Source organism: Portunus trituberculatus, chromosome 45 (assembly GCF_017591435.1).
Source record: "Portunus trituberculatus isolate SZX2019 chromosome 45, ASM1759143v1, whole genome shotgun sequence".
Taxonomy (NCBI): Eukaryota; Metazoa; Arthropoda; class Malacostraca; order Decapoda; family Portunidae; genus Portunus; species Portunus trituberculatus.
Window position 1 is genome coordinate 5,247,480 of NC_059299.1, and position 27,500 is coordinate 5,274,979.

Here is a 27,500-nt window from a genome sequence, read left to right on the forward strand (position 1 = left end):
AGTGAGTAATAAAAGAAGATAAATTGACTTGTGTAAGATGTAATGTTTGTGATCCTCGTGTGTGTGTGTGTGTGTGTGTGTGTGTGTGTGTGTGTGTGTGCATTATATTCCCCGTTGTTGTCTTTTCATCTTGTCCCATAAGTGAATGCTTAATAAGGCAGAACATAATTTACAAGAGGGAGGGCGAGAGTCAAGGGTGTGGATAAAAGCTTGTTTAGGTGAGGGAGGAGGGCAAGGAAGAGTATGTACCATATTACCTAACCACACGTAACCTCTCTCTCTCTCTCTCTCTCTCTCTCTCTCTCTCTCTCTCATTATCACGCCTCATCGCACCTTTTTATCCCTGCTCCACCCTCCTCACTACATCACCTGTGCTCGCCTGCCGCCTTAACGAGCCTTGCGTTGTCCAGGGAAAGGTAATGAACGTGTCAGACTCGCCCTGAAGCAAAGAACCATCCCGGAGCTCACGAGACAGAAGGATGAACTCTAAAAACTCTGAACTTTAGAATCTGTGTGTACTAAAGGGCTAGAAGATAACGGAGTAAACAGACGTCCCTCGAGGCGTGGCCAAGAAGAGATAAAGGAACGTTAAGTGTAAAGCGTAAAGCTGGAAGTGTATCCGGTGCTCGTCATTGGTCGCGAGGGAAGCGTCGTCAGAAGGCGTCGAGATGTGCGTCATCTGCCAAATGGTGCACCACGTGTTCGCGCCCGTCGTGCCCTCCTTCCCCTCCCCGCTCGACCTGGGCGTGCTGATGCGGCCCCAGGCGTGCGGCAGACACAAGGTAAGTCCGCGTGTGCTGCCCCGCCCCTCCGCTTACCCTACCCAACTCCTGTCTCTCTCCCTTCTGAACCCCCGCACCGTTCCGGGACTCCCCGCACCACCCTTTGTCGCCCCTGAACCTCGCTTACCTTCCCCCTCCCCGCCCCGCCCTGCCCCGCCCTGGCTTGTGTCCTGCGAGGCTCGGGTGTGCTGGTCTGGGTTCGCCAAGACGACGCCACGTCAGCATGCGAGGCTGTGCTGGCGGGTGTGTGCCGCTGTGACGACGCTGCCGCGGCGCACTATGCTGCCCGCTTCACGTCTCTCTCGTAATACTTTGATAATCCCTGGTCGTCCCGTGCTTGCATGTAGAAAGTATTCCTGCTGCCAATATCCTGACGCACCAACCTGCCAACTATTTCCTTTCACTAATGAAAAAGCGCCGCCAATACGTCATCCCAATAAGGTGAACAACGCTCTCTCTCTCCCGCTTGTGCGCGGCGTGGTGTGGCGATGTGGCGTGCGTGGCGAGGCTGCCGCAGCCTACACCCCCTCACCCAACCCCCTCCCCCTCCCCTACAGGCCAGCCGCATGGGGCGGCGGGCGCCTCCTCGGTGATGATGGTGGGTGGCCGGCGCTCCCCGGCACCCGCCCCCGTGTTGGGCCCCCCGCCCGTCCGCGCATACTGCATGGGGGGCTCTTGGCACTACCACACCTCCCAGCCCAGCTCCACTCCCGCCACGCCCATGGCCGCCCACACGCCCACGCTTCCACACGGACCGTCACCCCTTGTACGATCCGGGTCTGTGCCGGGCGAGGGCGCCAGCGTGACTGGTGAGGCGGACGATCAGCTGCCGCCTCTGCGGCCCCGCGCCCCCGACGCCGAATCCCTGTCCCCGGCATCGGCCGTGGGCGGGCGCGGCATGTCTCGCTCGGTGTCGGACTCCACGCTACGGCAGGCCGCCTCCCGCGCCGCGCTGCACCTGCCTCTCCCAGTCACTTCCCTCATGCACTTCAAGGTACCGCCGCGGGGCCGACGAGCACCTCAGGCGCGACACGTCTTTGTGTCTGCCATGCATGACTGCACCATGTTGAGAACCACTTGTTGGCAAAAGAGCAGCCTCATTGTACATCCCAAATTGTTAATTACAACACTCCATGATATTACCTGAGTCACCTGACCTTGTAGCAGTGTGCCTCATACGTGGCCTTGGGACACAACATTCTTGTTTTATCTCCCTCTCATCAACCTGTGCTGTTCAGTATATCTTGGCAACCATTCCAAAATTCTTCACCTCACCACCAAGTCTCCAGCAGGAGGGAAGAGGCCAGAGTAATGGCCCATAAAGGTGATGGAGTACTTGTGGCCCCAAGGGTCTGCTGGATGCCACCTTGCCAAGTGCAACCTTGGGCTGCCTCACACCGAGGCTCACCACCATAACAACATCCACCATGCACTGTGGCCAGCCATGCATCACCACCAGAGCCACACACACTTTTGAGTCTTCAACACAAAATATGCACAGGACTGTCTTGGCTATCAATAGTCAGACAATTTATAGTTTCACCCAGCCAATGATTTTCTGACGTGGCTTATGTTTTTTTCCTGCTGAAACATAGAGTGAATTGATTGATGTTCCACTTCATTTCCATTGCAAATGGATAGTTTTCAGTTTATGACTTTTCTTAACAAGCCTGCCTCTCATCCCAGCCATCTTGGTTGGGTGAAACTGTAGATTGACCCAGTAATCTTGTAAGTTGTTGTGGTAGCCCATTTAGAACTCTTGCTGTGGCTGAAATGTGTGTGTGATAGTAAGTGGTCATGGTGTCCTGCTGCTAGACCTGCCAACTCCATTCCTTGGTAGTGGTGGTCATGGTGTGGGGGCAGCACTATTGGTGGCCAGCGGAGGGAACATTGCCATCTCACCAGCTCTGTGTAGTTTATGTGGAAAGTGAGGAGATCACCAAGTTGTAACTGAGAACTTCTGTGTCCTTATCCTGCTCTCTGGTCTTCAGTAGTGTAGATTATGAGTGTTCTGAGGCACCATGTATATACCTTGCAAGGCTTTATCCTGTACATGCAAAGGAACAACACCCATTTTCTTTGGCAGAGGCTCAGTACTTTATATTCTTTCTACTTTTAAGATTTAGAGATGTGATAATTGTTTGTTCAGATTTGACCTGCGGAGATTGTGAAATGTATCTTATTGATTTATCTTCACCATGATTTTTGACTATGAGAAAGAAAACCTGGTTAACATTTCTCACTATTGCTCAAAAACGGTTTAATACTTTTCATTACAAGTTATTTGTACAAAGTTTGAATGTGTCTTGCTTTTGTGTCCACAGAAGGAGCTGAGTTTGGTGCGGCGGGGCAACAGGGTCCCAGGACAGAGGAAGAGCTTCATCGCCACCACCTCCCCGACCCTCCCACGATGCCATTCACCCCTCAGCCAGAGTAAGTCACTTTACTTCTCTCCTTCTCATCATCTTCCTGTTCTGTGGATGTCTGGGTGGTTCAGAAACTTTTGATTTGATGTACGTTGAAGATGAGGTTGAAATCTTTTAAGAGACTCCTTTACTCATCAGTTTATTTATGCTTGTACCTTCTGGTGTTTTTCAATTATTGGTGTATCAGTGTTCATATCTTCAGGCATCTCATTTTCCCATGTTTATTCAGTCATCATTCTTAATCATCCACACTTGCATAGTCACTGTCTCCATTTATTCATCACAGTAATCCATTCATTTTGCCAGTTTATTGTATTTCATCCACTTATCCACTCACTCCATGACTCCTTTTATGCCATCTTAACCACACCTTCCTTGCTAGACACTTACATGCTTGTCACCACCCACAGGCAGCCCCATGGAGTCCCCCAGAAATATGTCCCCACTCCAGCACTTTGCATTTGCACCAGTGAAGAGCCGCGACGGTCGAAGGTGGTCGGTGGCGTCCCTCCCGTCCTCAGGTTATGGCACCACCCCAGGCTCCTCCAATGTGTCGGTGAGCAGTTGTTCGGCAGCACAAATTCTAGTCATTTTATGCATCTTTAACTTCATTCACACACACTTCTGATATTCTTGTTTTTTTTTTTTTCATAGGCTTCACATCCAATTTATTACGTACATTGTTGTTTTGGGTTTTGATTACATTGTGTCATTCCCTTCCAGTCCCAATGTTCAAGTCAGGAGAGGTTGCACCAGATAGGGGGTCAAGGGGCGAGTGGGGGCACAGGGCAGCCAGCAGGGGCTCCCAACTTCAACATTGGTTCCCCGGCGGTTGACGAGGTCCGCCAGACTCACTCGCGTCACTTCTCCTCTGGTGAAAGCAACCCTTCCATAGACGAGGATGGTCGGCGGTCGCCCATGAACAGGCCTCGCTCACGCTCCCTCAGGTAAGTGGCAGCTCCCTCTGCCTCCCCATCCCGAGCCCCACACAACCACAACCACACCCAAGACCACCACCACCACTGCCACCTGTGTTCCTCCTGCACTTCTCCAAAACCAAATATGACGCCTCCCAAATCTTTATTATCGTTTCTCTCTGTTGCACTCAGTATATTTTTCAGTTGACATTTTGCAAGTGGTCTGGCAGTATGCTGGTTTTCATAAGCTGCTATAGTAATGGCCTGTGTCAGCTAAGCAGAGGGGCAAGGATTGATGTACTTTTGTGTATGCGCAAAGCCATAATGCACCAAATGCTTGAGAAAGTACAGCTGAAGGAAACTTACTGTAGCAAAGCAACATTGCTACTTAGGCACTGCACTTGACACACTTGTTGTGAAATCTCACTATGATTCTAAGGCTTTGGGGTCAAAGTCTGTTTCAATACTGAGTAAAAACAATTTGGCACGTAGTATGTGACAAGAATACATTTCACCAAAGCCAAATTTAATCTTTTACGTTATTATGGGTATGTCTCAGATTCACAAAGGAATGCTTAGACTAAACAGCAGCAACCTCAGACCTTGAATATAACCTCCTGTTAAGGCTTCATGTCCATCCAAGAAGAAACTTTCTCATGAGTTTCACCGAATGATCTTTTCCCCTTCTCTGATGAGTGAGTGTTGTGATGCAACCAAACTTTACGTGTCCAACAAGACAAAGGATGCGTCTCCCTGCTCACACCGGCCTGTGGCATTGTGCCTCCAGTGCTGATTAAACTTGCCCACACCCTACCTCTTCATGAGTAGTTCATGAGTTAAACATCTTGACAGATTTTATCCTTTTTCACAACAGTAAACTGTGAAGGCTTTTTGATAGCATATAGATACATTAAAGTACATAATTTGCTGCTTTTAGTGACAAAGTCTACACTTTATGATGAGTTAACTGGGTGATAATTTTTTGTTTTTGTTCTCCTCACCTTGTGCGGCTCTAGTCTGGCCTGGCTGTGCATCTCCACACTTGAGTAAGATATCCAACCTCTAAACTCTATTTTCCTGTCGCCACCTAGTGTCCTGTAAATCTTCCTCTAAATCATTTTCTTTTAAGTATTTTATGTTCTTGCTTCCTTCTTGCTGTGATGTGCTGCCTGTGTCTGCCATGCTGTGGCTGTGCCATTGTGGTGTTGTCACACCTTCACATCCTCCACTCCCCAGTTTACTTCACATGCACTCACTAATACCATTGTAGTATTTTTTATTATATATTTATCCATGATATTCCATAATTTATTGTTAATTTTTCACTCTATTCTTTGGCAGTTAATTATGATAGACTTCAACTCACTGAACATGAAAAGTGTGGATGAAAACACTATTAATTTTTGTAATTGTATTTTTATGTTGGTCTTTTGTTTATTAATGAGTTCACAGGAGTCTAGTGTAGCCGGCTATTGTTGTGCTGTTGTGATGCAGATGTGGAGAATTCAGTGAATTCTGTACAGGAGTTATGACCACTTAGGTAGACTTAGTGGTGCACCAGGCATGCACACCACCTTGTGATGACACCAGACTGCAGAGTTATCAGCACAGAGTTGTCATGTACCACTAGTTGCCTTTCACTCTAAGATTTGAGTCAATTTTTCTTTGGCAATTTTTTTTTTTTTTTTTTTTTTTTTCTCTGCATCTTACATTTTAATATGTGATTTCAACTCTTTACACTTTGCTGTTATTCAGTTGCTTTCTATAATCCTGTACTGTTATGGTGGTCATCATTATCATCATCATCTGGTAATTGGTTGCTGGCCTTCAGTGACACAGACAATATTACTCATCCTTCTCTCCACCCCTTGCAGTAAGACAGATCCCGTTGTCTTCCACCGTGAAAACTGACGTGTTGGAAACGAGACAAATAAGTAATTAAGTACAGTACAGTAGATTGGTCCCACACATACCAATGCTAAATTTAGCTAGAGTCCTCAGATTTCCCAAGTACCCCAAAAGACCCACTCATTGACTTAAGGTACAACTCCCACCCAGAGCATTACAGTTGTACACCCACTGCTGCCCCGCCACAGTGGAGCGCAGTGGCTGTGTGACGCACTAATCACTACATCTCTAAAGGCTCTCATCACCATTTATTATAAAGCCACACAGCAGGTTTTGTAGTATGTCAAGTAAAGCAGCATGGGTTCACTCTAACGTACTATATTAAGCATGAATGTTTGTTTACTTGGGCAATGGCTGGTTTTGTGTTTATATCTAAAGAGGCTTAATAATTCAGTGTATGTAATGGTAATTCAAATGTTACTGTATTTGTGATCACACCATAACAGAAAACTATTTTACATTGTTGTCTAGATGCCATTTGTATTTCATTTATTTAAAAAGCACCATGAGTTTACAAATAGAGAAGAACTTGGCATTCAGACAGCCACAAATTATAGGAATATGTTGAACTGGATATCAGCATGAACTTCTTGAAACAATGAATGGACGAACAGAATAAAATAAATGGCATCTAGTTAGATCAAACAAACTTTAGATCAATATGTTGCTTTTATTTGAAATGGAAAAGAATAAATATAGGGAATCATTGAGTTTAAACATTGAAATCAAAGTTACAAGTGAATGATAGCTGGTAATCAGATTTGTCCAGTGAAAAGATGGGAATACCTTCCGATATAGGAATGTACAAAAAGAATTAAGGATTGTTCATCTCTGTTATTGTCCCAAGATCTGTGGCAATTTTGTTAGCCGCCATGTGACAAAAGAATCACGGCTGCAGTTCTACAGTAGGGAGAATTACAGCAACAAGTGTACATAATAGTGGTTTGTTGCTTCTGTATGTAGTAAGTCTTGACGTGCAGTGAATTAGTTGTCGTGCAGTCCTGCCAGGATTGTTTTGCATCAGGGATAGTGATATGTCCTCCTAACACTCTAGTCTTTCCCCATGCCGTGATTTCTGTTGTGTGCTCAGTAACCATTGTTCTCAGTACTGATGGTGTCTGTTCTCCCATGCAGTAGTCCAATACGCTCCCCTGTGGTGGACAATGAGATCATCATGATGAACACCCTCTACAAGGAACGCTTCCCCAAGGTGGGTCTTTGGCTCGTTATCTGTGAGTGTGGCAAGGATTGTATATCAACTAAAAGAAAGGAACTATTCTGTGCCACACCACCACTGCTTTCAAAGGGTGTTTTTATAGTTCTAGTGATAGATTAACAAAATTTCTACGTCACTAAAGTGAGATACAGTCTTGACAATCCAACTAATCATCACAGTAGCCTTTAAAAATAGTCATGGTGAGAGAGCAAAGCATTTCAGAACACACACACACACACACACACACACACACACACACACACACACACATGCTGACTTCCATTTCATGACTCTCAGGCAACGCAGCAAATGGAGGAGAGACTAAACACCTTCATTGAGGACAACCGAACCATAGAAGTGCAGGGAAGCCCCGACATAGCCCAGGACGGAGTGGCCATCGCCCGCTTTGTCCACCACCAGGTCATCGAGATGGCTAAGGACTGTCTGCAGAAGTCTCAGGAAAAGCTAATCACCAGCAGATATTTCTACGAACTTTCAGAAAACTTGGAGAAGCTGCTTTGTGAGGTGAGGACTTTCATGCTTTTGTTAGTGCCAAAGCCTTTATTTTTGGTGTTCATCTTTACTTGTTTTCTTAAATGAATAGCAGCATGCAGAGTTTTATATATATATTTTCTCTTAGTTTATTGCACCTGTCCTTGGTTCCTTTAAATAGTTTTAGGTAAGGATTTGTGTACTTTCATTAATATTTGCTAGTTTGTCCTTGTTTATTTTCTCTGATAAATAGCAGTATGTCTACTACACTTGAATTCTTGAAATTGTTTGTGTGAGGCATTTCTTCCCAAAGTCACCAAAATGTCACTACACACAGACGAAAGACAAGTCACCGGACGCTGCTGCTCACCTCACGTCCCTCATCAAGAAGCTGCTGCTCATCGTGTCCCGGCCGGCGCGCCTCCTGGAGTGCCTGGAGTTTGACCCAGAGGAGTTCTACCACTTGCTGGAGCAGGCAGAGGGTCAGGCCAGGACCAACCAAGGCATCAAGACAGACATCCCTCAGTACATCATCACCAAACTCGGCCTCAACAGGGACCCCTTGGCTGGTGAGGACTGGGGCTTTTTCAGTGGCCTTTGTGACAGTTATAATGGTTGTCATGTTTTGAAGAGTTTGTACTTGCATGGTCATTATATATTTCCAAAAAAAAATCATATTCTAGTGCTGTTTTTAGGTGCTTGTCATATTAGTTTCTTTTTAATGCTAACTTAACAATCTGCAATATTTATGCAAACATTCTAGTGTAAAATTGTATTATAAATCTCTGTGTAACCATTCACCACAACTAGTTTTTGTATTTATTAGTGTGTTTTGCAATATTTAAACCCATATTCTCACATACAACCACAGCCACACTGTATCCACTCACCATTCAAACTTTGCCTCACATACCATTGTTTCCAGAGCTGAGTGATGACCTGGCAGCTGATGGCGATGCAGAGGACAGCACTGGCAGTGGAACAAGTGCTAGTGGTGCCAACTCCCGCAAGACCTCCAACTCTGAGTACTCCCCGGGCCAGTCTTCCACTCACTCCTCCAGCCCGCCCTCCAAGTCCTCACCCAAGGAGGAGGAGTACGAGAATGTCAAGTTGATATCCAATGGAGCATATGGAGCCGTCTACCTCGTCCGCCATAAGATCAGCAAGGAACGTTTCGCCATGAAGAAGATCAGCAAGCACAATCTCATGCTGCGTAATCAGGTACAGTACTGCTAACCTCAGCTACACACACACACTCTCATGAAAAGTTTGCACACACTTGAAGATCTGAAAGCCTCATAGAAAGTTAGCGCACACTTAAGAAATAGGAAAGAAAACTCTTGCACTCATAAAAACATTAGCACGCACTTGAAAATAACATACACTTACTAATAAGAGTTAACATGCACTTGTAAAATCAACACTTGAAAATCTGATCACCACTTAGTACCTTGACCCTAATGTTGTTGCCTCAGGTGGAACAGGTGTTTAACGAGCGGGACATCATGAGCTTCACAGACAATCCCTTCGTTGTGTCCATGATCTGCAGCTTTGAGACCAAGAAACATTTGTGTCTAGTGATGGAGTATGTGGAGGGTGGAGACTGTGCCACACTGCTCAAAAACATGGGTCCCCTTCCACCTGACATGGCAAGATTCTACTTTGCTGAGACTGTGCTAGCAGTTGAATATTTACACAGGTATGGTAATTTTTAGAGATGTACCGATACCAAAATTTTGGCCGATTCCGATACCGATACCACCTAATTGGGCCGATACCGATACTACTACCGATACCAATACTACTACTTATAGTGATTACTGCACTGGACACCAGGATGAGTTGGTGGATGGCGAGCGTTATCAGATGGGAGGCTTTGTTTTGGGGGATGCTGTAAGTCCTTCTGAGAACGTTTGTGAAATAGGAGCAATTCTAGAAGCTTTTTGAAGCCATTTGCAAAGGTAAATTACTCAGTTATAGGAATGAATATCTTCTCAGTCTTCTGATTCTTGTCAGTTATTTTAAATTCTTACTTCTTACTCCTTTAGCGACCATTTGGTCTTGTGCATTTTCATTATTAATTTTATTGACGATATTTTGGCGATCAAAAATATTTTTAAAATTATTAAAATTGTAAAACAGACACAAAATATTAGCAAAAGAAACTCATTTTGTTGTGTATGTTTCTCTTTAATTAAATCTGACATCCTTTGATATTAATTCATTAGACATTAGTAGACCAATTCAGAAAAATGAGCTTTCACCTAATCTTTTCAATTAAATAGAAAAAGTTTAGTTTATTCTAAATTTCTAGTGTATTGCTATGATCTTAAATAATTAATATGCAACAAATTATACACAATGCACATGATTACAAAACAGAATCGTTACTTTCTTAGTTATGGAATTTTTACATCCTTAGGTTAACACAAGTAACTCAAAAATTAAACTTGCATTAAAATTAATATACATATATAATTCGAGCTTCCACCTATTCCAGTATGATATCTTGGAAAAGGCTAGCACTACCACTGTTAATTATAAATCAAATAAGAATATGCTGTTATTTACAATAATGTTATTTACAATAATATATATATATATATATATATATATATATATATATATATATATATATATATATATATATATATATATATATATATATATATATATATATATATATATATATATATATATATATATATATATATATATATATATATATATATATATATATATATATAAATCATTTTGTTGGATTCTCAATATCTGAAGTTTGACATTCTTAGATTATAGTTAAAAACATAAGCTTTTCACCTGTGTGAACTTTGTGTGGGTGGAGGAGCAGCGTCTGACTGAGAGACAGTGAGAATGCGTGGTGACTCATGGCCGACCGTGTGACAGGATGCCGGAGTTCAGCCTATACACGTTTCATACAAGTCCAATTTCTAGGTTGTGGCTTATTACCACAGAAAACAGTATTCTATGACATACGGTAATCACCACGGAAACTTAATACGCCGTATTATATTAATTTGGTATCATCAATATCTTATATCGAATATATCACTAAGTAGGAAATTCCTTTTAGGTATCGGAAGTATCGGCATAAAAAAGCCGATACCGATACCCAAAAAATGGGCCGATACCGCCGATTCCGATACCGATGCATCGGTACATCTCTAGTAATTTTCCAAGTGTTTGAGCTGTGTGATTGAACTTCATTTAGTAAGGGTAGAAGGGCTGAGAGAGTGCTGTGAAGGAATGTGAATGTGAAAGGTGTGTTCTGTCATGGCTTTTTGAGGGAGACAGCCTTGGTATATCTATGTATGTATGTATATGTGGTAACTCACAATAACAATTCTCCAACATAAAACACCATTTTTAAGCCATTTGTGTGTTCCAGTTATGGCATTGTTCACCGAGACCTCAAGCCAGACAACCTCCTGATCACTGCCCTTGGCCACATCAAGCTGACAGACTTTGGCCTCAGCAAGATGGGTCTCATGTCCTTGGCCACCAACTTGTATGAAGGTTACATTGACAAAGAGACGAGGCAGTTTTCAGACAAGCAGGTGTTTGGCACGCCAGAGTACATTGCTCCTGAGGTCATTTTGAGGTGAGTGTGAAAGGCATAGGCTTGGTACACATTTAGATCTTAGCAAAGTGTACACGTAGATGAATTTGACATTTCTTAAGCCATCACTATGGAGAAACAAATCCTTCACATACATGCTCTGACTTTGCCATCTGGATAAAATTTTCATCTCCGCCAAGGTCGAGACTGTGCACATTTTGTAGATGAATTTTATAGGTATACAAGCCATCACAAAAAGAAATGAGTTATTGATATACATCCTCTCACTTTTATGATGTTCCTGTATTAAATTCTACTCTGTTTCATTCCAGGCAAGGGTATGGGAAGCCAGTGGATTGGTGGGCGATGGGTGTTATCCTGTATGAGTTCTTGATTGGCTGTGTTCCCTTCTTTGGGGAGACACCGAGGAACTGTTTGCCCACACAGTGAATGACGACATAGAGTGGCCCAATGAAGAGGAGTGGCCTGTGCAAGAGGACGCCAAGGACCTGATCTCAGCGCTGCTCCACCACTCACCACTGGATCGCCTAGGGACTGTAGGAGGTGCCATGGAGGTGAAGGAACACGTCTTCTTCATCCCTATTGACTGGGACTCCCTCTTGAGGCAGAAGGCTGAGTTTGTGCCCCAGCTAGATAACGAGGAGGACACAAGCTATTTTGATAGTGAGTGGATCTTTCTGCTGTCTTTATTTCTAATTTCATTGACTATTTCTAAGCAGAAGTGGCTTATTTTGAATTGTTTGCATAGTTACTCATTTGACATTTGCTTGTGCAGCTCGGTTAGATCGGTACAACCACGAGTTGGAGGAAGACAGTGAGGAAGGAGGAGAGGGCGGAGCGTTCCCTTCCTTCTCCTCATACTCTCCAAGGTACCACAAGATCACCTCATCACATTCTGCTGATGTGCCTCAGCTAGACACCAGTTTCCAGGTAATATAGTGATCAGCATCATTGGTTATTCTCTTGCTGTTCCTGGTTTTGCACACATTAGAAAATATGGTGTCATTATGTCCTTTGAAATTCTATCTTAATCACACACTTTATTGTGTAGACGGAGGCTTCGAGTGAAGGAGGACAGGACAATGCTGACCCTCGAGATTCTGTGTCTCGCGGGGACTCTGGACACAGCGACCAATCAGAGTCCTCGCGGTCCACCCTGGAGTCCTCCACGAACACTCCCGAGACAGAGAGCCAGGACATCCCAGCGACCCCCGATGTGTGAGTGAAATTTTCCCACGCTGAGGTGTTGCATCTCGCTTAACTCTTTTTTATGTGTCATTTGAACCATGTTTTTAAGTTTCTTTAATTTTCTTTTAATCCATGTGGAGAGGAGGTAAAAACTTGGTGTGCTCCATCATTAGGACTGGTGGTAAGCTAGAGGGAGGGCCAGTGTGTCAGAGCACCCCAGAGTCCTCACAGACTGAGAGCGAGGATGTGTCACCCCAAGTCCAGAGAAGAAGACGGCTACACTCTCACTCTAGAGATTCTCTGCCAAGATTCTCCATATCTGGAGAAGAAGACTGGCTAAGGTACGAAGTAATATTAGAGGTGTAGAGCAAGGCACCTTGAGGAGTGGTTCACTACGTGATTCCCGTTCTTCTCCTGAGCTTGGGCCTCTCTCACTCTTAGGAAGGGGTTGGGAGGGACACTTTTGTCCAGCCAGGGATCATCAGTATACCAGTTTTGTGTAGTGGTTGTCAAATGATATACCTTCAGTTATTTTATTGTGTCATTTTCAAATCTGCATGCATTTTTATGGCTGATGTAGAGTAGATTTTTATATTATGTGGAGCATTACATTGGTATCTTGTAGCTGCCTATAACTTTTATGAAACTAATTGTAGTTATTGATTTTGTGTAATGCTTTTTTTTCTGCCTTTAGTTTTGTGTGCAAAATCCTGTAGTTTTAGTACCTAATGATAAAAAGATGAGTAAAAACATAAGACAAAACAAACTAGAAGTTTCTTCCACACACAGCTCCACCATAGCATTTTGACTAATATGTAGGAATAACAAACAACACAACAGCAACCAAGTTCAGCATTTAATTGAAAATCAAGTCTGTTCCTTTCAAGCATGGAGGGCGGAAGCCTGCGGGAGTTGTCGCCGGTGGACGAGCGGCCGGGAGCCTCAGAAAGATTGTCCATGCCGAAATTCAACGTGCCCTCATCGCCAGCTTTCAAACAGAGGACGAGGCAGGTGATCAAGAGTGCCTCCGCCTCAGGCCTCTCCCTCATGATCCCCACAGGTGAGTGTGGCAGGCTGTGGCTGGGGAGGGAGGGGGTGGTTCAAGAAGCAGGTTGCAACCATTTCTTTTTATTGTATCATGGTTAGTGTCATTGTTTGAGTATGGATGTTTAATTGTAAACCTGCTTACCCACATGCATTATTTTTCCCACAGACGAATGCTCTCCACAGCCGATCCAGTCTCCAGGTGGCTCCAGCACAGCCTCTTCTAGGGATGCCTCACCTTCTAGAGAGATATCTCCACTTGTCAACTCCCTAAAGCCTCCCACTATCATCCGCCGAGGTCCGCAGGGCTTCGGCTTCACTATCCGAGCCATCAGGGTCTACTTCGGGGACTCTGACTACTACACAGTGCATCACCTGGTCATGGTAAGGCTGTGAGGGGTATGAGGGTGCAGGGCTGAGGGCTGGTATGATTGCAGGGGGTGTCAAGAATTACCAACTGATGCATTTTGAAGTAATTTTCTTACTAACAACTGACATTAATTGAAAAATTGAGGAAATTTTACATTTGTTTTATAGATTGAAATTAAGAAAGAAAAGCTATTAGAACTTTTGTAGTTGTAGTCAATGAAGGTAGTGTTCTGTTTAGATGCAATATATTTCACAAACTCAAATATTAAAGTTTTGACTATTTCCTTACCTATTTATTACTACTGTCATTGTCCTGCTATCACTGTCACTACTCAACACTCTTCCCTGCAGGATGTGGACCAGAGGAGTCCAGCATTTGAGGCCGGCCTGCGTCCCGGGGAACTCATCACCCACATCAACGGGGAGCCCATCCAGGGAATGTTCCACACCCAGGTCGTCACGCTGCTCATGAGTTCCACCGACCACGTGTCCCTTCGCTCAATGCCGCTGGACCAGACCTCCATCAGGGCAGGTGGGTGGCTGGGCAGGTTAGGAGTTCAAGTTGGATGAGTAAAGATACATCTACTCATCCACATGTTTGGTTATTTGATCTGTTTTCTATATATATTGAGCTATGTGTAGTGACAATCCTTCCTTTTGTATAGCCATAAGGTAGTAGTATGCATGAGAATGAATGTGAAAGTTGTATATTTTTTTTATGTCAGGCAATGTGGACATTTCTCTTTTAAGTGTTGTATAGCTGTGTATTTCCATGTTTCCCCAAATTACAGTCAGATAGTAAAACTTCAATTTGTGATGTTAATCCAAGGCAGATATGTTCCTTCAGAATGTTGTGGAGTCGTAGGTTAGCATTTTCTTACTATTCCTTCCATCCCAGGTGGGCGGAAGAGACACCCAGGCGCGTCCAAGCTGGCCAAGCGTTTACCAGCAGCCAAACCACGCCGCTCCAAGAAGGAGTCGGAGAAGAGACGGAAAACTTCACTATTCCGGAGGGTGTCCAACAAGAGAGTCTCCGCGGAATATCAGCAGGTAAGGGGCGTCTCCTACCACCTGAGGTCTGGTCACTCGGCGTGGAACTGAGCCTCAGTAAGGACTAAAAATAATCTTCAGGTATCATGCAAGCTGTGTACTGTGGCATAGGAGTGAACCAGGCAGTGGAGTGAGTTATTGGAATGCAGAAACATACAATCCTAACAGATCCTATTAATTAACTACCACCATGAACAGTTCTTAAATATTAGCCATCCTCAGTATGTGTTGGTAATGTGGTAATTACTGTGAGAGTTTGACGTCATCCACCACAGGTAAAATTGTTTTCTTTACAACACAGACCATTGAGTGTTCAGGCTTCTCAATAACTGAAGTACATAAATGCTAGTCACTGGGTATGCCACAGTATACAAAAAATAAGGGTATTTAAACCAGGTATAATTTGAAGGCATGGGATGAGTAGTATTGTAACTAACAAGTCTTTTTTTCCTTTTTCATGAATTACATTTAAGATTATGTGCAAGCTTTTTTTTTTGTTCAGGTTATTTTAGTTTTTATTATTTTCAAGAATAGCATCAAGTTCAGGATAACAAGTGAAATAATTAGTTCTTACTGGGATTCTATAATTGAATGACACATGAAGCTTCATGGCAACTGCCATCTTCCACTTCTAATCTGGCCTTCTCTCTTCTCTTTTATCTCCTCTCCTCCTTCCTCAACATTTCTCCCTTCCTCCCCTTCCTCTAACAGCACAAGTCATGGTGTTGGTGCAAATCTGTTGTGCTCTGCCCTTTGTTTTCAAGGGAATGAAATAATGCACAAAGAATAATTTTATAATAGCAAAACATCCCTTTTTTTATTTTTCTTTGCTCAGTAACCATCTCTTCAATATGGAATGCTGGAAGGTAGTTGCTTGTTTTGGTCTGGTGATTGAGTACACTTTTTTTGTGTATAATGCTTTTGGATTAACTCAAAGTCCTGAGCTCTTCACCTTACTCACAAAATTTTAATAATCCCATGAATAGAAAGCATCAGCCACTGCATCATCTATTCCAGTTATGTTGCTGTTAGCCACATTGTCCCTCTCATTCCTTACCACACTGGGGGATTCAAGGCTTTTCACCTCTTAAGTAGATTTAACTTTTCCTTCTGTTTTAGGTTATTTACAGCCACTGTATCACATCACTAAGTTAAAGTATTTACCTCTTTTAATATCAGTTAGGATGGTGGAAGGTTACTTTTCTCAGCACAGCAAAGCCTCATCTTAACAAATTATTGTGTATCTTGCAGTTTGCAATACATTTTAAACATTCAACAGAATAAAAACCAGGTTGCTTTATTAACTAACTATCTACAAATTAAATAAAGTAAACACTGGGGTATTGATGCAATATAACAGCACAAACTAAAAAAGTCTTGAGATGTAAGGAAGATGGGGCTTTGCTGTGCCTGACTAGTGCATCACTGACAGCAAGTGGCAGCTGGGCTGGTGGTCACTGGGAATTTGTACTATTTCACTCGTTTCTTTTGCAGCTGAGTACTCCTCAGTCGGCTCCTGTTTTATCTCCTGATTTTGTGCCTCAGTTCTCAGCTACTTTGGTACGATGTTGTGCTTTTCATGCAGCAATAGCCTTACTACTATTACTACCACTTTTACCACTACCACTACTACTCTCACTACTACAGCCATAATAGTTTTGTTGCTTGTACTCTTCCATCCTTGTACAGGTTCTGTTTCCTACTACCCCCTCTACTTTTCCCTCAACTCAACAGTCAGGAGTGTTGACCAACCACACCTCACTACTAGTTGCTTCTCATCCTTTCCTGACTCTGTTCATGAATGTAATTATGATCACTACTTGCTGTGTTGGGTCCTGGCCATATAGATGAAGCAGCAGCCCTCCATTGTAGTTCCTGGAGAGGCAAAGGAGGATCATTTTAGTGTTAGGATTGTGTCCACCAAGATTTCACATCATCAGGATCAATGATTATGTAGCTTTTTGAGGGTCAAATGTTACCTTATTATTACAGAAAAGAGAGGGCAAGGGAAAACACACAAGTGAAATCTACATGTGCTAGGTGTAAACATTCTTCTTGTGTAGCCACTACCTCATTGATACAAGGAAGTCACCAGTTGTGAACCAAAAGTATTGATGATACTGATGTATCAATAACACAGGAAAAATAATTATCAAATAACTGATAAGCTGATGATATAGTTATTGCAATAACACCCACCTATTTCACAAGGCAACCAGTCAGCTCTGTGGATGTATTCTCAGTGCTCACATAACTGTTAATATGAACACATTTGCTACTGACAGTCAAATGTCTTGTTTCTGCCAGTTTAACTATCTTTGAGATCCAAAAGAAAACTTGTAACCTGTGCTTTGCCTCAGCTGTAATAAAGAATTGCTGACATATGTTGTTCACAAGACTATAGACATCACATGCTTTGATACTTGTATCATGTCACTACAAAGGCAGAAACAACAAATTGCAGCGTAGTGTTCACATTACCAGTTGTTTGAGTGCCGGATATCCAACTTGGTGACACTTACAGTTGGTTGATCGTTGCCTATCATCTGGTGACTCCCTTGTGTGTACAGACAGTTGCTACACTGATGAATCTGCACCCTCATTGTGTAGGTTTCTTTTGTGGCCACTGTAAGGAACGTGAAACTAAGATTTATGGGATACAAGGACAGACATATCTTCCATCTTGTTATAACTGTGATCAAATATAGATGGATGATCACATACCATACTTGAAAATGCATAGTTAGGACCACATTGCAGTAATGATCTAGTTATGCTGTCTAGGTGAGCTGATGCTAGATGAAGACTTGGTTTGTTAAGCCATATAACTATTGGTGGTCCTCCTCCTTTACATATATGGTGCTTGACAAGAAGATTGGATGCCATGTTGAAAGTACGAAGACAGTGGGAAATTTTCTTCAGTGTATTCTTGAGGGTAAATACGAGACAAAGTTTCAGAGCCTGCACAATATCACAGTAGCCTTGATGCTCCTGCCTGGAGCTTGCCAGAACTAGTTGCTTGCAGGTGCCCAACAAGGCTCGTCGTGTTATCTCTGCTGCTTGCAAGCCTGCTTGAAATTATTTATAACGGCTGCTGATAGTTGAAGCCACACTGAGAATCTCAAAGAACTTAATTGCTTTAAAGGAAGCCAGCCACAAAATCAATGGAATTAGCAAGTTGGTTTGTCTAAGAAAATTGCCTTCAAAGAACCACCAGCCGTGGAGGAAGCCTGAAAGCAACTCACACGCACCGGCTGAATCCAGGCGAGGCATCAAGGCTGCCATGATGACTTTGCAGTGATTCACCTTTGTCTTGCTCATGACCCTCAAGGAAGCAATTAGGAAATAAAGCAAAATATACTTGGTTGCACTTATGCCTAGGCACAGAACCTTGTCAAGCACTGCAACATGTTACTTAGTACATAACAGATACTAAAGATGCTGTAATCATGTTAAATGACTATGTATGTAGTTCTTAAAAGTAACCTCAAAATTAATTCTTTCTTAATTAGTCGTTACTGAAGCCATTAATGAACAAAGTAACACCAGTCCTGATAAGTGGCTAGACGACCGTCACTTGTGTGGAGGTGGCGGGTAGTGTGGTGTGGTGATCCGTGTGGTGTGTCATGGGGCGTCACCTCTGTGGTGGCCGGGCGGTGGCCTGGTGCTACAGGTGACGCCACACTGTGCATCTGAGTGTTGCTCTCCCATCCTCCTGTAAATAATGTACATCTCAGCTTGTGGATGGTGTAGTTTTTGTTGTACTAAATCATAGTCTTCAGTGTACAGCCTAGTCCTAGTGTAGAGTACTTGGGGAAGCCGTCTCTCCATAGTCAAACGGAAATGGTGTACATTGCAAACTCTATAAGAAGAGAGTCAATTGTATACTATGTATGCATGATGAAAATAGTTTTGTAGTCTAAACTAATAATATAAATTAACCACAAAAATACTTTTGAATGTACAAAATAATTTTGCCACAAGTTGATAAGTCATGCTAGATATTTGAAGTAAATAAACTATTGGAAGACTAAGACTTGAAAAATTTGTTTCAGCTTTTAAAGAAAAAATACCAGTCCTTGTTGTAACCGTGACTCACCGAGTGTTCCTCCCTCACAGCTTGCCGCCTCAGGGTCACCCCCTATGCTGACACCCAGCCGGAGCTTCCAGTCCCTCAACCGCTCCGTCTCCTCCCAGGACAGCATCCCCAGCTCCCCCACGCGCTGCAAGTCGCCCCACTCGCCCCCTACCGCCCGCCTCTTCTCCCCCTCAGTGGAGCAGGTCCAATCGCCCCTCAACTCCTCCGGCTCCTCCTCCCCCACGTCCTCGGTGCCGAACTCCCCTGCCGGCTCATCCACCCTCCACCAGAGGCCATCATCCCTCCACGTCAACCACAAGGTGGCCAATGTCAATTGTTTCCGTTCTCCAAACAGGCGGAAGTCAGTGGGTCATATCCCTCTCTCCCCCCTGGCCCGCACCCCTTCCCCCTCACCCCTACCAGCCTCCCCTACCCGATCCCCTTCACCCTTGGTCCACCACCACCATCACCATCATCATCACCACCACCACCACTGTCCTGGATCCTCCAACACCACCCAGACCTACTCCCCTGGCTCTTCACTCACCCCTGGGCCGGCCTCCAAGAAGTGTCTTGGTCGGCCCAAGAGTGCCGAGCCTGGGTCTCCACTGCTGCGTCGCGCCCTGTCCCCAGACCGCCTTCACCCACGGTCTGCTGAGGCAAAGGGCACAGCCACCATCAGCCCCCTGGCCACTCCCTCACCACCTAAGCTGACCAACAATCCCCCAAGACTCACCATCACCAGCCAGTCACCGCCCAACTACGAGACGCCCAGCGTGCTACGGTCCAGCGGCCTGTCCCAGCGGTACAGTGGTGCCGTCAGCCTCCCACCGGCACTGTCCACCAGCCCTCTGGAGGAGGCTCCTGAGGAACTGGATTCACCTGAAAGACAAGAAGCATCACGGACAAGTTTTTGTGAGAGCCCCCAGAGCGGGCGAGGACAAGCCCCCGCAGGGACCAGCACCGAGGCCACTCCTGGGCCTGGCAAGGAGGGCCGCCCCACAGGCTCAGCTCAGGGTGGTGGGCAGCACTGCTGCACCACAGACAAGAGACCCAACAAAGAGCACACAGAAGGAAAGGAGAAGGGCCGGAGCGACAGCCGTGGCCGCAGGGACACAAGGGACCTGCGGCGGGAGGACAGCAAGCGCGAGTCTCGGCGCACTGCTCAGGAAAAGAGGGAGTTGTTCAAGGCCGGCAAGGAGAAGGAGGGCACCTCCTAGGGTTGGCCCTCCGCTGGCCCCCCTGCACCCACAAGTGGCACCAATGCGTGCCTCCAACACTTGTGTGTCTTCTGGGTGGGGCCGCGGCCATCCCCCTCTTGTAAGAAGTAAGGAGACTGTTGCAGCTTGTGATGATTTCTTCCTTTCCTCTCTTGGACAAATGTTGCTATATTTAGCAAGTAGCAGAGCTACTGAAATCATTCCTGGTATATTGTTGGTTTGTGTTGTGTGGAGTTGTTGTGATGCCACAAGGTCTGGTTGTGTTACTACCATTGTGATATTACAGAGACCACAAGTCTTAATCTTGCGTGTCTGTCTCAGTCGCCAATATGTAGGCACCAAAACTTCGGTCCCTGTCATTTTGTAAATACTTTATAATACGTTTATCTCAAAGATTTTTATGTTTTTACTTACTGTTTAAAGTTGTCTGTGTTATAACTGCATATTATCTATATATACGTACTCATACTCATTTTATCAAGCTCATGGAGTTCTCTAGTGTTGTATATATTTTGTCCCTCATTGTCATGTTGCTGTACAACTTTACAGTTGCCATGTTGGAGCCATCAGGTGGAATTTAGCATATTGGACACTTGCCATTTCCATTCTTCTTCCCTCAGGTTCAAGGGACAATTCAAAAAGATAATTGTTGATGGCTGTGGTTTTGGTTAAGCTCTTGGTGATGTGTTCTGCTTGTGTTTCCTTGCTGTAAAAGATACCATGATGTGTACTTAAGGTAATAGTTTTAATTTGTATTCCATTTGTGAAGTCACCGCCGGTGTACACACGATGCACTACTTGGACTCACATAGAAACTGATTAGGCTCTTAGTTGGTATGGTGAGACACCATTGGCATTTTGTATGTCACTCAATAGTTGCTTGAAGTTCATTAGTATTAGTTAAAAGTTCATAGATTTGATGAATTATAGTCATATTTTTCTCCTTGAAAGGCGATGTGCTTTAGGAGTCAAGCCATCTCCTTCAGTGTGGGTTATCCGGCTAACTTTTCACGTTAATTCCAGGAGACTTCTTGTAACAAGGCGCGTAAATGTTGTTCTTATGGACGTAATAATGATGCTTCCTTTATGCATTTGTCTCGCAAGACCAAGCTGATGGTCCGATAATGTCTGAAGCTTTTCCATAGTTGTAATTTGTCAATTTTTCTCATTAGGTAGCAGTGAGGAAAATTCGTAAAAATGTGTAGAAAACGTTTGTAAAAGGAAATTATAATTTTCACTATAGTGAATGTAGTTTACAAATTGTTATTATTATTTTCAAGATGTGGTTAGTCAGTACTTTTAGCTTACTGTTGTGCTTCACCAGAGCTGCCAGGGACCAGTGGCATGCCACCTCTGCTGGGGAACATTTGATCGAGGTCTTCCTTTTTGCCTCCTGCCTTGGAGCGCCTCGCCGTGACTTTCCCAATCATGCAGGGGAGAATGATGAACCAAACTTACCTTTAGTCACTGGAGTGCACCATGACTTTCTCTGCCATTGGTGGGGGGCTGGCTGGGTGGGCACTCCTGCCTTCAGGATGCCTGGTGGGGACCCTTTGGTTCACCTCTTGGTTCAGGCTTATGTTCCACTTGAGGCTCAATGTTCCTTTGGTTTCTGAAATTGTATAGTTTGTTAGTCATCTTGCTTATGGGTTCCCAACACGTGAGTTCAGTGTTTACTCAGTGCAAGACAATTTTATAGGAATCAAATTTGAAAAATAAAAGATGAAAACCCACATGTTGAAGGAATGACAACTTTTCTGAAATTTGAATGGTCATGATTTTGAAAGCTTTCTTTTCCAAGTGTTAGCAAAGAATTGTTGTTCAGTTTACCCTGAGACAATTTCAAAGGAGAACTGAGAGGCTGTCATATGTACCATTATTAAAGAGTGAACATCATTCCCGTCATGACCCATCCAGAACTGCAACAGATTTATATAAAAAAAAACTAAAGATATAAATGATTACATAATACTTAAATATATATGAAATTATGTAATATTGAAATATTTGAACTATATATTTTTTGTACTAAAAGAGACCTAAGGGAATTTTTTTCATTTAAAGCAAGGATTTGGTGGCTAAGCTTTACCTTTGAAAAAATGTCATTTACAACTGAGAGGAAAATGTTTCTTCAAGGTTTCTTTTGTACTAGCCGAAGTGTAATCTTCCAGATACGGCCTGAGGAGTGTTGTATTATCATTTAATATTTGTAAAGCTCCTGCATTGCATCACAGGCAGACAAGGACCGACCGGAGTGCCATTTTCATATCCAACATGGTTGCTACGTCGTCACATCCCATGTTTTCTAGATAAGTACATACTAGAAAAAAATAAATGTCTTAGATTTCCAACTCTGTGTTTGCCTCACCACTCCCCCTGAAGCATGCAGCGTCCGATGAGGAAGTGCTCATGGTGATGTCAAGATGCAGCGTGTGATGAGTAAGTGCTCATGGTGATGTCAAGATGCAGAGTGTAAGATGAGTAAGTGCACATGGTGATGTCAAGATGCAGAGTGTGAGATGAGTAAGTGCAAATGGTGATGTCAAGATGCAGCGTGAGATGAGTAAGTGCTCATGGTGATGTCAAGATGCAAGTGGCTGAAGCTGAAGAAATGTGTGTAAAATGTGACGCAAAGTAAGAACAACGGATACTGAAAAATTGAGGGGAAAAGAGAGAATACGCATATTAGGAGGAACCATGAGGAGTGGGGGACGACATAACTACCAAATGATTGAGATATTGTGACAGCAACAAGGTAATGCCACAAGTTCAAAACATCGTAGCTTTTAGAGATATGCACCGAAATATCGGTATCATAGCTTCGATATTATCGAAACTTTAGGTAACAGAGCCACTTCGATATACCACTTTACCGGTGATTTTGTTTTCAATATGCCACGTAACGGTAATTTATTGTCGACTTCTTGTTTTGGTATTACTTTCTTTTAGGCAATGTCCTAATCTACATGTCTCGCCCACTATCCTCGTTTCCTGGCTCTCCCTTCGCAGCTCCACCCAGCTGATTTGACGTCACATAATATATATATATATATATATATATATATATATATATATATATATATATATATATATATATATATATATCAGAGACTGGCGTGTTACTGGATATCAGGTAGTCCGGTACCTCTCCTCCGTTACCGCTCTTCCAGACCTCGAAACGCAGATAGTCCGTACCTGTACTTCCGCGCCTAATTTTTTTTCTCCCCCTCGGTCAGGTACTGCACCTCCGGTACCGTACCCAAAACTATTATTAAAGCGCGCCCGAAGAATCTGGTCCACACCTCAAAAATTAACGCAAAATACAAGTCAATAATACATAAGAGCTATATATATATATATATATATATATATATATATATATATATATATATATATATATATATATATATATATATATATCAGTAACTGGAAGTCATTGTAACAAATTATTATTATTATCATCATCATCACAGAGAGAGAGAGAGAGAGAGAGAGAGAGAGAGAGAGAGAGAGAGAGAGAGAGAGAGAGAGAGAGAGAATGATTATTATTTATGATAATTCATCATTATAAGGAAATAAACTTGCATGCTAAACCGACAAACAGGGCATCCATCACACAGGTTATGTCTACGGTTTAAAAAGTGGAGAAATGTCCAACACACAACACTACGCCCAGAGTGAGGGTGTCCGGTGCTCCTCAATAAGCCCTTCGAGCAAATATGGCGGTCGGAAAACCGTCCACACAGCTCCAAGGTCTTTCAAACATTATACTTTAGCGCTAAAGTGATCGTTAGAGTCGCTTCGAGCGTTTGAAAATCCAGCCCTATAATACACCACTATAGCGCTCTCTCTCTCTCTCTCTCTGCATAATCAACAACGTATACCACAAAACAACAAACAAACAAACACACACACACACAGTCAAATACAAACTGATGTCTAATACCGCCTCACAAATCATGAACGCCACCTTATCGCTCCTAATTAACAGACACACGCCGCTGCAAACACACACGCGCCGCCTGATGACCCGCCCGGCTTGGTCTTATCGCTTTCAAGGCAAACATGGAGGAACGGTGGTTAGTGAGCCGTCTCATTCCACACAGGTGAGCTCTGGCTATTAGGGAACTCACCTGTAACGCATTTGACCGCAGAATGTAGCGTATTTAATCTTATATCCGACTTATTCTCTCTCCGCCTTCAGTTTTACCGCCGAAATTGCCTGGAAGCTGCAGAATATCGGTGAAAATAACTTAATAATGAACAGGTGCATAGCGGGGAATACCTGGGATAATGTTACCAATGCTTTTATTACCTGAAGACTTTTTCTAACCCTTGCCCTTACCTTCCCCTCATTGTGCCTCATTAGAAAACGTCACCATACCCTTACCTGCTGCCCTTTCCCCTCCTGCCGCGCCCTTCCCTGCCTAGACACTAAGGGCCGTACCAAGAGTCGCGAAGGCCAAGACACGGACCTTCCCTTCGACCAGCAAGGCAAAGCCTTCACCCTTACCTTCAATCCGCACCAAGAGTCGCCGTGGAAGGTAGGGCCGCGAGAGGTCTGCCGCTAGCTTGAGTTGGTAACAGTTGTTTCGGTATTGGTATGACTGTAATCTGGATTTGAGCTCCACGAACGACAACAAAACCACAGTGCGCGCTACAAGAATGGAAGGAAGAAGCTGTGACCGGGCCTCGCCACTCACGCACGAACCGACAATAATGATTCTCAATCTTGTAAAAGAGAATAAAGACTTGCAAGACCGCTCAACAAACCCAGCTAGCCTTCACAAGAAAAAAAAAAATTAGCTTGGGAGATCACCAAGTCATTTAATGCCATTAACATCTTTTTAATATTAAGATATTTATAGCTAAATAAAAATTCAAGATTTTAGCATCAGCTGGTGCTTAGAGAGAAACTGACAATGTGAAAAAGAGGCAGGCTCAGGTAGTGAGTAACAAGCCCAAATGTGATCAGAATTATTGAATATCTGTGGCCTCAAGCATTCCTTATTGAAAACCTGGGTTGCCACACACTTAATAATTTTTCTTCTTTTCAAGTTTTGTATATGTATAGCAGTTCTGAATGTTTATTGTTGTTGCTCAATTTCACTATGTATTTATAACAGGTTTATTCAACAACTTTACAGACTGCAGTGTTTTCATAATTTCCAGAATTCTTAACTTTCTTTTTTTCTGTATCCTTCCATTATCCCTAAAGTGGTAATTTATCATGTGTTCGGAAATCACTGTCTTACAAAATCCATATCAAGAAGCAGTGGTAGTTCATTACAAGAGTTGAGAAATTTGTATTCTTTGGGATCTGCTAGACCACAATTTGTATGCATATCATTAAAAATTCCATAGTTAACACATTAGTATAGTCAATCATGAATTACATTAATCATGGCCTGAAATGGTTTGGATACAGGACTATACATCTTGAGAACTACAATACTGTCAGTATACCTATACTTAAATCCTTGCACATCACACCCAACTCAGTGAAAAGTTATCTGTTGACTTAGCTTTAACATTATTGCACTCAATGCTTATGTCACTCACTGTCTTTGTTGAGAGAGAGAGAGAGAGAGAGAGAGAGAGAGAGAGAGAGAGAGAGAGAGAGAGAGAGAGAGAGAGAGAGAGAGAGAGTTTGATAAGAAGTCCTGGGTTAGTGTGAAGTGGGGTGCTTGTGAAATTCTCTGTCTACATCCCTACATACATCTTTGTGGTTTTGTTTTAAACCTGCTTATACAGGCTAGTATTTACCTTGTGACTGGCTTTTCTTTGCATACTTTGACAGCCTTCTGTCTGTTGGCAGTTCACCTGTCACTTCCTATTCTCCATTAACCCATGCACATATTTGGTCTTTAATAGGCTTGGATGATGAGCTCACTAAAGAAAATATTTATTACCATGAAATAAACAGTGTAACTTTCCTGACAAACGAAAATAAGCTTCATAAAACAGCTAGGTGGCGAGCTTTCTGGATCCACTGCGTTCTTCCACCTCGCGATTTTAAGGCGATCCTTCACTATTATAAATAGAATAGTAACTTAAGTGGAAACATAACTATCGGTTTTCCGAGATTGAAAATATTACTTGATGTTGATTTTAGCTCATACTATTCGTTGGTCACTCCAGCTTACGAAAATTATAAAATATTTCTTCGAAGGTCATGTGGAAGACACGGGGGGCATCCATGCCTTCCCTTCGACCTTCCCTCTGCTCTTCGTTCCAATAATGACAGCGACTCTTGGTACCACATTACCTTCCCTTCTACCCTCGACCTTAAACCTTCGTGACTCTTGGTACGGGCCTAAAGTCCTAAACACCTCTGCTGCACCGAAGGGAGGCGTCTCGTGGGCTTATCCTTAATCCTTCACGTATCCTTCCATTTTTGTCTATTGATTTTAGTTAATTATCTATCTTAACGACTTCGCTACCATGGTTCCTCAAATTAATCCAGTGAAAGTTTATGTCTAGCTGAAAAGATGATTGGCCGTTGATTGAGTAGTTATGACCATTCAGTGCCAGTGCCTACATTTTTTCTTCCGTATTATCAAGTCACTTAAGTAAGACTAACAAAGCTTAACCTAAGTGGTGCAGAAACTGACGGACTGCAAAGGAAAGGATCAACAGAAAAACAATCCAAGTTTCCGCCGCCATTTCGTGTCAGCTCGGCCAACAATTACCTCGTCACGTAAATTTTCCTATTATTGTTATCCTAAAATTTATCTGAACATCAAGGCACCAAAGGGTTGAACAATACTCCGTCCACTACAGAAAGAAGAAAAATGGCACGATTCAAATGATATTGAACGATAAATCTATACCTCACCTTTACCAGGCTACGGGTAATGGCGGAGCGAGAGGAGAGCAGCGGAGAGGAAGGGATGTGTTTTGCCGTTTTTTCTGCCATTCTCTCAAAGATGACGACCACAAACACGTAACATCTAGCGGTCCGTGTCCTCAGGTGTGTCCAGACAAACCCGCAATAAGGCACAACGCACGGTTCCCTTTCACCGAGAACATTTCCTCCTATACGTGTCTTCCCTCCGTTCTTCCTAGACAGCCTACTTACTGCCTACGTGATACTTTCCTTCCCTGTACAGCCTCCGCGCTCCTCTCCCTCCCGTGTTGCCTAGTTTACATCACACGTACCTTTCACAACCAGTAAGCGAATTTCTCCTGATTTTAAGACTATAATTT

General features: G+C 43.4%; 1 protein-coding gene and 2 long non-coding RNA genes across 3 annotated transcripts in view; 1 reads left to right on the forward strand and 2 right to left on the reverse strand.

Annotated features, from left to right (window-relative positions):
* The window catches only part of LOC123519498 (microtubule-associated serine/threonine-protein kinase 3-like), a 174,595-nt gene extending 151,953 nt beyond the window's left edge, over positions 1 to 22,642 (forward strand). The window contains 21 exon segments of the mRNA XM_045280849.1: positions 3,107 to 3,215; positions 3,619 to 3,764; positions 3,932 to 4,155; positions 5,142 to 5,171; positions 7,168 to 7,243; positions 7,547 to 7,774; positions 8,079 to 8,310; positions 8,667 to 8,962; positions 9,217 to 9,440; positions 11,151 to 11,363; positions 11,654 to 11,745; positions 11,748 to 12,005; positions 12,118 to 12,272; positions 12,394 to 12,560; positions 12,704 to 12,871; positions 13,418 to 13,590; positions 13,744 to 13,958; positions 14,295 to 14,475; positions 14,842 to 14,993; positions 16,488 to 16,553; positions 19,113 to 22,642. Coding sequence (XP_045136784.1) covers positions 3,107 to 3,215; positions 3,619 to 3,764; positions 3,932 to 4,155; positions 5,142 to 5,171; positions 7,168 to 7,243; positions 7,547 to 7,774; positions 8,079 to 8,310; positions 8,667 to 8,962; positions 9,217 to 9,440; positions 11,151 to 11,363; positions 11,654 to 11,745; positions 11,748 to 12,005; positions 12,118 to 12,272; positions 12,394 to 12,560; positions 12,704 to 12,871; positions 13,418 to 13,590; positions 13,744 to 13,958; positions 14,295 to 14,475; positions 14,842 to 14,993; positions 16,488 to 16,553; positions 19,113 to 20,291 — 4,584 coding nt within the window. The 3' untranslated portion in view covers positions 20,292 to 22,642.
* On the reverse strand, positions 13,878 to 18,833 carry LOC123519501. The gene is made up of 2 exons (XR_006679024.1): positions 17,516 to 18,833; positions 13,878 to 16,868 (listed from the first exon to the last, which is right to left on the reverse strand). It is a non-coding gene; the product is annotated as an uncharacterized LOC123519501 (long non-coding RNA).
* On the reverse strand, positions 21,690 to 27,447 carry LOC123519502. Its single transcript, XR_006679025.1, has 2 exons — positions 27,130 to 27,447; positions 21,690 to 21,903 (listed from the first exon to the last, which is right to left on the reverse strand). It is a non-coding gene; the product is annotated as an uncharacterized LOC123519502 (long non-coding RNA).
* Between the last annotated feature and the right edge of the window lie 53 nt (positions 27,448 to 27,500).